The sequence below is a fragment of the Anarrhichthys ocellatus genome, unplaced genomic scaffold, assembly GCF_004355925.1.
Source record: "Anarrhichthys ocellatus isolate YVR2014 unplaced genomic scaffold, GSC_Weel_1.0 scaffold40, whole genome shotgun sequence".
Lineage (NCBI taxonomy): Eukaryota > Metazoa > Chordata > Actinopteri > Perciformes > Anarhichadidae > Anarrhichthys > Anarrhichthys ocellatus.
The window spans coordinates 2,603,182-2,615,202 of record NW_022280070.1 but is presented as its reverse complement, the minus strand read 5'-3'; the positions used below and the strand labels follow the sequence as shown (position 1 = coordinate 2,615,202).

Sequence of the window (12,021 nt, the reverse complement as noted above, 5' to 3'; positions counted from 1 at the left end):
TTATAGATCAAGCTATCCAGCAGCATGTCAATTCATTAAAACTAGCTCCACCTTTATACCTGCTGAAACATCAAAGTGATAAACATAACAATGCATCAATTATTATTGATTCAATTATACGGTTATATAATATATATTATTCTGAAATTAATTTTGCATATTACTTTTACTATTGGGACTTTAAGTGTATGTGCTTTTTCTTAAACAGTTTTTTTATTGCAGGACTAAGATTATTTTTACACTGTGTTATTACTACTTTTACGAAAGTAAAAGATCTGACAGCTGATATTGAGAACTTTTGTATTTTTGTAACTAATCGACTTTCTTGAAAAGTTTCCTTCTCGTCTGATGGAGATGAACAGCGCCCCCTGCTGTCACTCTGTGACACAGGCAGTCCACCTCACACTGATGCAAGAGACAGGAGCGATGTCTCCTGTTATCGCCATCATGTCACTGACATTCATTAACTAAATAGACTTATTTATTTGTTTGTTAAATGCTGGCATTTCAATCATCAGAAGAGAATTAAACTAATGCACAAGGTAGAGTTAGTAAATAAAATGATTAAACATTAGCCACAAGGACGTTATGTGAAACAGGATTAAATACATACATTATATACATTTAGGCCAAAACTTCAGCTCTTTAGAGAGAAAAATATATGCTCAATACAGATTTGTTTTGGGGTTGAACATTAGTGATTGTAGCATCAACATGATCAACATTTCGTAGATTTGCCAGAATAAAATGTAGTGTGGACATAAAAGCTGAAGCCACACAGCAGCATATTGATGAAACCCTACGAAATGTCTCTATATTCATTACATTCATTGTGACATAAACGCTCTACATGGTACATATAATAATTAATAATCATGTGTTTTCGTTACTATCAGTCAGGCACGATCTCTCGCATCCTATTCGTGCGGGTCCGCCTTTCTTCCTGCTCGATTTTGCAGATTAAATTGCGCACCGTGTTGGCGACGCTTGTTTTAATCCGTTTATTTCTGTACAACCTTCGCTAACGGGGTAAAGATGCTCGCCGTACTGCGTAAACAGCTTAAAAACCACCCAGCTGTGAGTACATCCCGGTTCTATACAATAAAGATTCGTGTTAGATGTTACTTTCAAATTCCATCATCGTCATCTGGATTGGTGTTGCTAACCTATTTTAGCTAAACTAGTTAGCTTTAGCTAAGCTAGTACTCTGACTTTGACCGCACTGACTTTGAGAAAGTTATGTTAAATATTAAAAGAAGTTTCACTTTTTTTATTGTTTTCTGTTGCAATCATGGAATAATCTGTTTCCTTATGTAAACAAGTGACGGGACTTTAGTCGGTAGATATTTTGGAGTCCAGAAGTCTATAGCAACTGTTGGTTAGCTAAACAGAGGGTCTGCAAATAGCACCACATGCTACTAGTTAGCTGGCTAGGTAGCGTTAGCAGGTAGCATTTCTAGATGTTTACTCTCACTAGAAACCTCACATACTTTTCATGTACAGATTTTATTTGACTTGAGTCAATAAGTGGCGACTGAAATATAGTTTTAAACATAACAAGTAACGTAATTACACTAAACTATCGTGTCTCAATATTTGGCAGCTGTCGTCTGTCAGGGCAAAGAAATTGAGTCAGAGTGAACACATTAAAGTTTAATATTTTTCAGGTAACAGTCTAATTTAAAGCCGTTTTTCCTCTGACTAGTCGTACAGGGAAATGTTTACTGTTTATACAAGCTGCCAGCAGCCTCAGTGTGTTTACTCGGCTCTTTCTTGAGCTGTGACATTTAGCCTTTTTGTTCGTGAAGGTTTCTTATCTTCCTGTCTTGTCTCCTACAGCTGATCCCCCTTTTGTTCTTCATCAGTGGAGGGACAGCCATGTCCCTGATGTACCTGGCTCGTCTGGCCTTGAGAAACCCTGATGTGTGGTAAGGACTTAACGCCAAGTTGTGACACGAGAGACTTCTTGTGTATTTTATTATTTTTGGCAAATGAGGGGTTTGGAATGGGGTTGTACACATGTCATTTACATTCATGTCGTTGAGATTTGCAGATGAGAAAAAAGGTAGAGAGGCCGACAGCTAATGTAACTAAATATGTTGCTACTCACCCACAAGTATCTAGTTACAGTCCCTCCTGATTAATCTTTCACAATGTGTATCTGATTCTCCTCTTGCAGCTGGGATCGCAAGAACAACCCAGAGCCCTGGAACAAGATGGCCCCGACTGATCAGTACAAGGTGTGCCTCCGTCTCCTCTCGGGGAATCTTAATAATCGTGCTGTGTTGCAGTGTTGGTTCTCTGTGCTGAAGGCTGTTGTAATCAGGGATCATTGTATGGATCTTTGCCAGACGTGTGGCTGAGCCATGGATTATTCATTATGTTGGATTAATCAAATGGCATAATCTGGATAACGTTGACTTGTAGAAACAAATCGGATGAAGTCATTAACTCCACACACTTATTCAAAAGTAATCATAGGAGTTTTCTAGAGACGACAAGAATGCTGATGTATTCAGGAACAAGTATCTAACCTTAGATTTTATTATTCACCTTTGTTGCCAGGGCATTTTCATGTCACGTGTTTGTTCTTGAGCTGAGATTTGTATTTTCAGTTCTACGCAGTTAACGTGGACTACAGCAAGCTGAAGAAGAATGGCCCTGATTTCTAAAGATCCCATCTTCTGGACCAAAAGCACAAAGAAGAGCTGATCCGCACAGCCCTGTTTTGGAGCTTCCTTTGGGAGACCAAGGGATGCAGAGGCTAAACACCGCACAGTTGAATCATATTTAAGTTTCCTCATTGCATCCAATTGGCATTTATAGAACATGTCACTTATTTTCAATGGTTTTCAATAAAGTGAAGGAGTCTTTTCTCCTCCATTCAGAGAAAAGAGCCCGTTTCATTCATCCTGACTCCATTTTTTGGGCACTTTTCTTTCCATGTCCTTGAGCTTCCGTCATGTTTTAGTTTGTTTTGTCACTTTAAAAGTTTATATTTACTCTAAATACACGATTTGCGTTGCCACCCAGAACACCCTCCACACTCTGTTTACAATCATGTCATGCTTTGCTGTTACTATATGGGCTTTCACCTCATTTCACCTTGTCCTGCTGTGACCAACTGCGGGTGAGTTAAGTGCCACACGGTTCTTGGCCGCCATCCAGAGCCTTACTGGTATGGCATGGGCAGACTTTAACCTTTTACTTACATTTGAGCTGTAGGCTCCCTCTGGTGGTTGCTGTGGCAGTCCAAAAGACTTGAGTGATAAAACCTCATCCAGTTTATGAAGCCTACCCAGAGCTTCTGATGAAGTCTCTAAGCTGTGTAAAGGGAAGAGTAAGACAACAAAGGCTCTCTCAAAAGGTTGACTTCTATTTCTATTAAAGCAATAACGTGTTCTCGTTCGACACTGAACAATTGCAGGACACGTGGCGGTGTTCCTCTTTATAGAATGCCATCGCTCTCAGCCAGATGAGATTGTAAATGTCAACAGGTCGCTCTGCCCTATATGCTGCTCGGGGGGGGGGGGGGGGATGCGACAAGGATGAGCAGCCAATGCAGCGCAGGAAATGTCAAGGACACCTTCATATTTGAATAGAAGCCCACGTCTTAGTTCTTCACCCACCCTTTCCACGGCTGAGGCGCTCGTGCATCTCTTCTTCTACACCTGGAGAAGTGAGAATTAACTTCAGGCACAGCATATAACTGCTCTGCTTTGGAACAATATTTTAATTGTTCTAGCACTATATCAGTTCAGCTGGTGTTGAAAATTGGAAATAACACAACGTGCCTTTATATTCCTCAGCTCATTTTTATTTATTTTTTTATGCAACGTGTTTACTTAAAGAAAGCAGAATAAAAGTAAAGTGACATGCTGTGGTAGTTCCTAAATGTATGCTGCTACTTAAGCAAGTATTTGGCCATAAACCAAAGTCTTCGGCACAAGATGGAAAGTTAAGGGATCACCTAGAGGCGAGCGTAATGTCCCTCTCAAATTTGACGGCAATCCATCCAGTAGTTGTCGAGACATTTAACTCAAAACCACAAATCTAAATCGTGATGTCAGAGGAAAAGTATGACGATCATCAAAGTTAGCAGTATTCATCCTGGAATGTCTGTAGAACATTTTGTATCAATCCTTCAGATCTAATAATTCATGGAGACCGCATTTATTTGTTTTTACAGCAGACCTAAGATGTCGATTCAGGATGGTGACGCAGTACAGAGAACATAGATTGTTTACGTTCTCAAGTTCCAAGTTTTGTTGCCCGACATTAAAACTCAGCAGCCATTGTCCGGCCCATTGCTGCCGGCTGAGGAGTTTTTCTACAGTCCGTCGTCAACACTGAGGGTCAGCTTTTGACAGCCAGCCAGAGGGTTCAGAGTTCAAATGGCTTCGTGGTGATGAATTCTCCGAGGACACCGGCTGAACAAAACTGTAGAGCCAATCTGCCCCGCATCTTTACCCTTCTCCCCCCCCCCCCCACCCCCCTGACCCCTGACCCCTCCGTTGAATCCGGCCTTTTTTCTGCCACGCTACAATGGCAACATTGAAAAAATAATGAGGGAAAATAATGTGAGGCGAGGCGCAAGGCGATTGCTGCTGCAAATTGTCTTCTAAAGGTCATGCCAAAGATCAGGCAGTCTAGAAATGGGGGGAGTGCAGCGGATCCTGCACCATTCATTCGAACAAAAGTCCTTACTGAAGCATTTTCACAGGGACTGTGTGTTTGAAAGTGTGTGCAAGAGCAGGAGGGATAAATACACTTGTGTCATCTCACACCCACACATGCACAGATGTCTTGGTTGCTCGGTAATATTGTTCGCTTATAAAAAGCCATATTATATAATTCAAGTTGTTTTACTGGAATGGCCATGCATAATATGGCAGTTCAGATTTCCTCTTCTATGTCGAAGTGCACAAACTCCTGCGTTGTATCACTCTGATCATTAAAGTTCAGCTGTGGAGATTATGCAGAAATGCGGATGACATTTAGCTCACTGAAATTACTGCTTTTTATCGTTTATTTTTTTCACCCACTAAACTAAGTGATGTCACTGACTTTATACTCATTTCTGCTTAAGTTTTGCTGCTTTAAACCTAAATCTATTATTGTTCTCGCCCACTTGGAGGCAGCACAACAATCTGCAACAAAACTCACATATTATCACCTTGTAATATTGTTGCGGTCAATGTGTTAGCAAATAGTTGCCCAATTAGGCATCCAACAGATACGGAGGCAACATGATCAATGATGATGAGTCATGTTTCTGACCATCCGGTGAGTCCAATATTCACTTTTTATTTCGTTCCGTTTGGCTCTCCACACGCTCATAATATCTGCCTCTTTAGTGATAAAATGCTCCACTGTGTTCACCAGCTAGTTGCTGACTTTGTCCGTCTGCTGTTTGGTGCTGTACACAAAACACTGGGCATCGTTTTATCATAAAGTCTGGGCCGTTAGTGATATCTCCTCCACTTTCCAGCTCAAAACACGAAAAGATGGTGATTATCTTTCTAACTCCTGTGTCGACTCTCTCTGAACTTCAGATCTGCAGATGCAAAAGCATGTGCTGTCTCAATTAGACATAGAGTATAGAACAGTCCAACAACATGGCCACAAGTCAACACAACCTCTTCAGTTTATTAACTTACTGGTATTCTGAACCAAGCAGAAAAGAAGAAAAACAGTTCTCGCTTTCATCCACTTTGATATTGGTGTCAATATTGCCTCTGTGATGCCTTAGTTTCCTCTCAATTACCTCTCTGTTTTCCCTGAGTCATAGACATGCAAACTCGGATGCATTACGGAGGGAACTGCTTTCCCTCCCCTGCTGTGAGCTGTGTGGAGTAATGAGTGAAAACCTTTCTCCCTCTGATTCTCGCAGAGAGAGCGTCTCTCATTTCTCCACTCGTACTCGCTGTGCTTTGCCGCTGCTTCGTCCTTTGTTTTTTTCCCCTCTTTCGTCATTACTTCTCTTTCAAGAGTTTTTCAATTTCGCGAAGCCCAGACACGGACACACACACTCCTTCTTTTTCTTCCGTGTCGTAGAAGTTTTATTCCAACAAAATCACATTGATCCTTGAGCTTGCTCACACAGGATGACAAAGTGCCATTTGCAGCAGACGCACAAAAAAGGTCAGGGTTGTTGATGTATTTTTGCATGAGGGATTGAGTAAGGCCACTGCAATCTAACAGCCATTTCAACAGGAATACCACAGGAATTAATCATCCCCGATATCTCAGGGACAGAGGAGCTGTGCGAGCATGCTTTATGTGGTGTTTCAGAACACGCATCACTCACTTTGGAGCCAATATAGCGCTGGGCAGGCTGGATGGTTAGAGATTGTCTCATAAATACAAGGTCTCAGGTTTGATCCCTAAAAACAACAGTGTGTCTCTTGTTAAAGTGTCCTTGATCAAGACAGCGGATGCTTCAGGATAGATTGTCAACCAAATGAAAAGGGATTTGTAAGCTAAAGAGCAACATCTAATGTGTGGTTATTCTCCTTGGGATGGATAGACATGAAGAATGGTCACAAAAACTGTAAGACACGCCCGATGCAAGTTCCCATCATCATTGGCATCTGTGTTTAGATGAAATCTGTTTTGTTTTTTCTGCATCCATGGTAGGAAAGCAGGTCAAAATTTAAATAGCTGAAAATAGAACATCTGGCTGGGCCTTGTCAGTCAGCAGTGTGTAATGAAATATGGAAATTGGGGCGCTCTTCAAAGAGATACGGGCCTCTGGGTGCCGTCCTGGGTCTCAAGCAGGCCCCTCAACAGCCCCGGTGGAGCCCCGCCCCTCTGAAACGTGTGCTACATTTCCAGGTGCTACCACCGTGGCCTAGTCCGCCGCCAGTGCCAGCTCGTTAGCGCACACAGCCTGGTGGAGCTGGCAGCTGGCATCATTAAACTTCAAACCGGCTTTCGACCCTGGGTGCCGCCGCGGGGAGAGACCGCCCGCTCATCCGCCTGCCAACAGCTGATTAGAGCCACGCTGACACCAGCAACCAGACTCCATCCACACGCTATCCAAACAGCATATCCACACCACAAACAATCCAAAACAGCATCCAAACATGAACCTCTGAGGACGAACCGGTGACCGTGTGTCACACAGGTCTCCAGAATCGACCCTGAGCCCTAACTATTTTAATCTGACAGTTTTGATCTTCATGAAGATGATCCCATTGTATTCAAACTCAATGTGAATCTGTACAAAGACATGTTTGGTGATGAAGCAAAACTGTCGCATAACCAACAGCTTCCATGTTCACGCTATGTGTAGCCCCCAGGGACTGTTGAGGAGGGCAGGTGTAACCAGTGGTTGATGTAACTCTCCACCCACATAACAGGACATATGAACACAGTCATAGTCACAGCCAGCTCTTGTTGTCTGGGGTCCTACCACTTCCTGGTTTGTGATGTATGCTGGTATGAAGACATGTGACAGGTATGTTACCTTTGTGCTTAAAATTAACAACTCAAACTGGTAGGCTTTAAACAGATTTCATGTTTTGTAGACTGTAGTTACGGCCTTTAAATTAAATTTTGCATATATGAGGCTCACAGTTGCAGCCTTTGTTTCTCTATGAACAAGTGGCAATGTTGATGTTTTCAACTAAAGTCCAGACTGTGGGAGACTGCTGCACCGACGAGACAAGGGTCCCACCGACAAATTAATTGGGAGCCTTTCGCACATGGCCATCAGCGTGGGTTGTCAGCTGCTGCTTTAGGGTTTTAATGTTGTTTCTATGACAGATTTCCTACATTTGCCATTTCTTTTTGTGAACCTGAGCCAAAGCACATCGGGTTTTATGGTTTTCAAGCGAGGTGCAACTGATCTGGTGTGTTGTAAATTACTAGTGAAGTATTTCTTCTTTTGCATGTTGTTTTTCTCCACAAAGTTATTATAATTATTGAAAAACGCTTGTTCAATAAAAGACAACCTCCTGCTCTCCAACTTACTGTCTTTATTTATGATCTTAAAAAATACTGTTATTCACTCAAAAATAGCACTCCTGCATTGGTGTTGTAGTGTAGGAGCCTTGTCAGTTTGCTACATATGCAACAGTAAACATAACGTTTCGACACTCAAATAGCAAAAATGTGCTTTTAATGGGGGATAAATGAGCCTGGTTTTGATCAAAAGTAATAAAATTCACCCAGCAACACTTCTAAAACTCACAAATTAAAACGTTATATCTTGTCTGTTTAGTTTTGAGTAAAAACGTCATGTTGTAGTTTTTACAGGGGTTTGCACCCATGTGCTATGTTTCTTGACTTGTAGCAATCACCTTCTAAAGTCTGATGATAAGATTTTAGGAAGTCGCTGCTTTGGGTTGAAAAAAAAAAAAGAAATTCCACAATCTTTTTTTTCCAGCTCCCAGATTTTCTGTTTTCCCCTGTTGCTGTCTTAGTGCTAAGCTAAGCTAATCACCATATGTAACAGTATGAAAGTGATATCCGTATTCTCATCCAACGCTTTGGCAAGAAAGCAACATGAGTGCATCCAACTAGAATGGAAGGAGTCTGTCTTTCTCAACAACCGTTCATCCAATCGACATCCCACTCTGCGGGTGCATTGCTGAGGAGAACCCAAAGAGGGGCAGTGTCGAGTGTGAGCTCTTGCGAACTGCAGGACATATTTATAAGTAGTACGTTATGTACACACCGTGTCGTGTATTGAGACAAATCCCCTATTAACCTGTGTCGAGTGTGAACTTCTTAAGATGAGCGGTTCTCGGAGGCCAAGTAGTCGGCCCGTTCTGAACAGGCCCGTTTGGAATGGGCATGGCACTATTTTCCCAAAATGCAGCATTGACATTTTGGGAAACTGAACCCTTTTGCCTTTTTTGGCATCAGTTCACAAAAACATATAATATCATTCCTTGCCAAAAACGTACAAATACGCCTTTATCAACATCCTATTAGGGACAAAGCAAAACAATTTGCAAGATGTTTTGTCATTTTAATAAAAAAAAGAAGTAACTCACCAAGTGCACTCAGCTCAGAGGGAACATGGTCCCTGAATGTTCTTTTGATATGATTTTCTTTACAGATATTGCCTCCAAATAGATTGTTGGCCATTTTCGCTCATTCTTTGCCTTCCATTCAAATGATGAAACAAGATTTAATTTGCACTCAATCAGGTTCAGGTATGGCAGAGCGCCTGTATCTCGCCAATCCTCAGTGACGCACATCAACACTGGTCCCCTTGGAGCCACAAACTGGTTCGAGCTCCATTATCATCCCTTTGTTTGCTTGCATGTCTGTTCTTTTTTTTTTTCTTGCCCACTGCTGGGCTCAGGCAGAGACTTGGTAATTTCCACTGTGATTGAGTCATGAATGATAATGGCTTGATTATTTGGCGAAAATTGGTCTCTTTAGATTCATTTCATGTACGGTGATAATTGAGAAGCTTTGTCGGTCTGGATAATATCAAACCGTTGGACTGACTTTCTTTACACGTCCCTCAGTCAATTCTTTGGGCCAGTGGAAAACTCATTTCATTTTTTTTTTCGTGCAGTGGGAAAATCTCCAGATGATTTCCTTTAAATCAACGTATTACAATCCTGCAAGGCTTTGGGAGAAACCTCTAAATCTATACTCTCCTGTGAGTAAAGACGGATCTCCCAGGATACCCTGTGGTTCATCAGAGAGCTATTTTGTCCATCCCTTTGGGCTCCGGGTCGTCGTTGAAGCGTCCACGCTGTCGCCCTTACAGTCAAACACCGGATCTAAGAAGCCTGTTTAAATATCGATAACTTCCTTGGGGTTTGGTCCGATTTGTTTATCGTTGAAAGGAAGCTTTTGCTACAACCATAACTTTCTTCCTGAATGGCAGAGAATCCATTAATGTGCTCTAAAGGCTCCTCGGGGAGCAGCGTGGGCTGCTGGGAGGAGAGACAGACCAGCAATGCTGCTTTGAAGAGAGGCCTTTAGTCATGATTCAGTTCGAGTGATAATGAAATGGACGCTCACAAATATCAAGGCTAATTCTGGTAAAAACCCAAACAGGGAAGAATGTATTACTTTGCAGAGAGATAACAGGGAACAGGTGCGAGGTCTGAAGGAGCTACTGTAATGACAGCATTTTGAATTTTCTGCTTTCTCTTTCATGTGGACCACCTCCTTCTAACGAGAGCCCCGTGCATCATTACAAACAAATGAGCGGCAGGTTAATAGGAGGTCCAGCAGAACGACTGGTGTGGGTGGCTCGCCTCTTAAAGGATCCCTAATGAGCTGTCTGGGCTTCTTCAGAGACCATGCATTGATTTGAAAGCAATGACCCAAAGTTCACCGAAACACCCTGTGATGGACTTCAGTACGTCGGGGGTTTTGACACAACCCTTTTGACCTCCACCGTGCATCACGAGGCTCTCTTTATCGTGCTGCCACACAGTCCACATGCATCACCATACGTCCAAAGCACTCCTTGGGGATAGTACAGCTTCACATCGGCTTGGCACCTCTCCCTCTCTATCCTATTGGAAAAAACGAGCTGCTTACGTGAAGCCTCCAGTCGTGATCATTTCAAAGCTGGCATTGTTGAGAGACCTTGAGAGGGCATGTTTTGCCTGTATAAAAGAAACGATTCCGCTCAGCCAGGGCTTCATCGCAAAGATGCAGTTGTTGCTTACGTCCATGGGGAGGCAGCACAGTGTTTGTGGGAGAAAGAGGGGCGAGCCCTCTCTGTAAGCAGTTGACCCTTGTGGCGGTGGAGGGTTTGGTATCGGTCTCCCCTGGCACGGTGCCCTCAGGCCGGGGTGGCACAGACCCGAAGAAGTAGCGCTGGGACCGGAGCAGAACCTTCGGACTCCATCTGTCGCTTTCTCCACAGTGGAGAAGAGGGAGACGGGGAGAGCCAGAGACAGGTGGGCCCACCCCCCACCAGCTGGCACTGCAACCAGCATCTGCCCACAGCCAAGGCAACTTTCCTTTCTCCTCGTCATCGCCGATCAGAGCCTCCTTTCTCCCTCTCTCATCCCCTCCACCTGCCACACTCCTTTTATATGCTTGTATAGTGTGGCCCAGCAGAATGAAGAGCACTTCATTATCAGCAGACTTCGACGCTTTTCTGATCAAAGATTTTACTCCAGTATTGTTTCTTCTGCTGCTGTTGCCGTCTTCAGTCTGCAGTTTCATAATTCAAAACTAAATCAATGAGAGCAAATATGGAGACATGAATTGTGGAAAAAAAAAAGGGCTGCAAGTTAAGTTAGACTGATATACAATATCTTCTTCTAAAGTCGTATTCAGCAAACAGGCACAGAGAGAAATCTGATCAACAGTACAGATGCAGATGGTTAGTGCCTCAGACCCTCGGGGTGGGGGTGGGGGGGGCCTCCACAAGCCTCTTTTTGAGCATCGGCGCTCATCTGTGGCTGTACATTATCTAGGGTTTGTAAAAAGATTTCATGCCAATCTATTCCTTTATTCTTGGTTTTGAGCATAATTGATTCTTGACTGTGATGGAAATGCAATATCTTTTTTTAAAATAAAAACGTTGTCGTAATGTGCCATATTCTTAACATCATATTCTTATAAAGTTTGAAACCAATGCCAAAGCCCTTTGTCAACGAGCAGATAAAACATTGGGAACATGCAATATTATTATTATTCTTTTGAAAGAAGAATGCTTTTGAAGAGCTCAACACTGTTTTTGTAAAATCCACTCCTTTTTAAAGTGTCTCTTCACCTTGTTTCCACCCACGTGTCATTAAATCTACTTTGAAAGATAATTTAAAAGATAATTCGGCCCTTCTGGGCTTTATTTTCCAAGCTTTTGCTTACAAGCTCATTTAAGATGACATAGCTTACTTCATTGCAGAGCTCTACAGGGCACCATGTCTGGGCGACGTCCTCCCACGCACACACAATATGGATAGGGGTCCACTTAGAGCCCGCAAAACTTTAGTCCCGGCCCGGGAATGTACTGTACGTCACAATGGGCCGGGCCTACAGGGGGCGGTATAACCTCTCTGAATGTGTCACTGAAGTAATGCTGAA

At 42.8% G+C, this 12,021-nt stretch overlaps 1 protein-coding gene across 1 annotated transcript; it reads left to right on the top strand.

The window, feature by feature from the left end:
* Positions 1 to 921: 921 nt before the first annotated feature.
* On the top strand, positions 922 to 2,910 carry ndufa4a (NDUFA4 mitochondrial complex associated a). Its single transcript, XM_031868024.1, has 4 exons — positions 922 to 1,077; positions 1,840 to 1,928; positions 2,180 to 2,240; positions 2,616 to 2,910. Exons 1-4 carry the CDS (start codon positions 1,036 to 1,038, stop codon positions 2,670 to 2,672), a joined length of 249 nt encoding a protein of 82 aa, XP_031723884.1. The 5' UTR covers positions 922 to 1,035; the 3' UTR covers positions 2,673 to 2,910.
* The last annotated feature ends 9,111 nt before the right edge of the window (positions 2,911 to 12,021 follow it).

Bases quoted from the DNA above. Each gene is read 5' to 3' on its own strand.
- ndufa4a (XM_031868024.1), top strand. From the start codon at position 1,036: ATGCTCGCCGTACTGCGTAAACAGCTTAAAAACCACCCAGCT. The intron at 1,078-1,839 runs GTGAGTACATCC...TGTCTCCTACAG, and splicing joins AGCTTAAAAACCACCCAGCT to CTGATCCCCCTTTTGTTCTT. The intron at 1,929-2,179 runs GTAAGGACTTAA...CTCCTCTTGCAG, and splicing joins TTGAGAAACCCTGATGTGTG to CTGGGATCGCAAGAACAACC.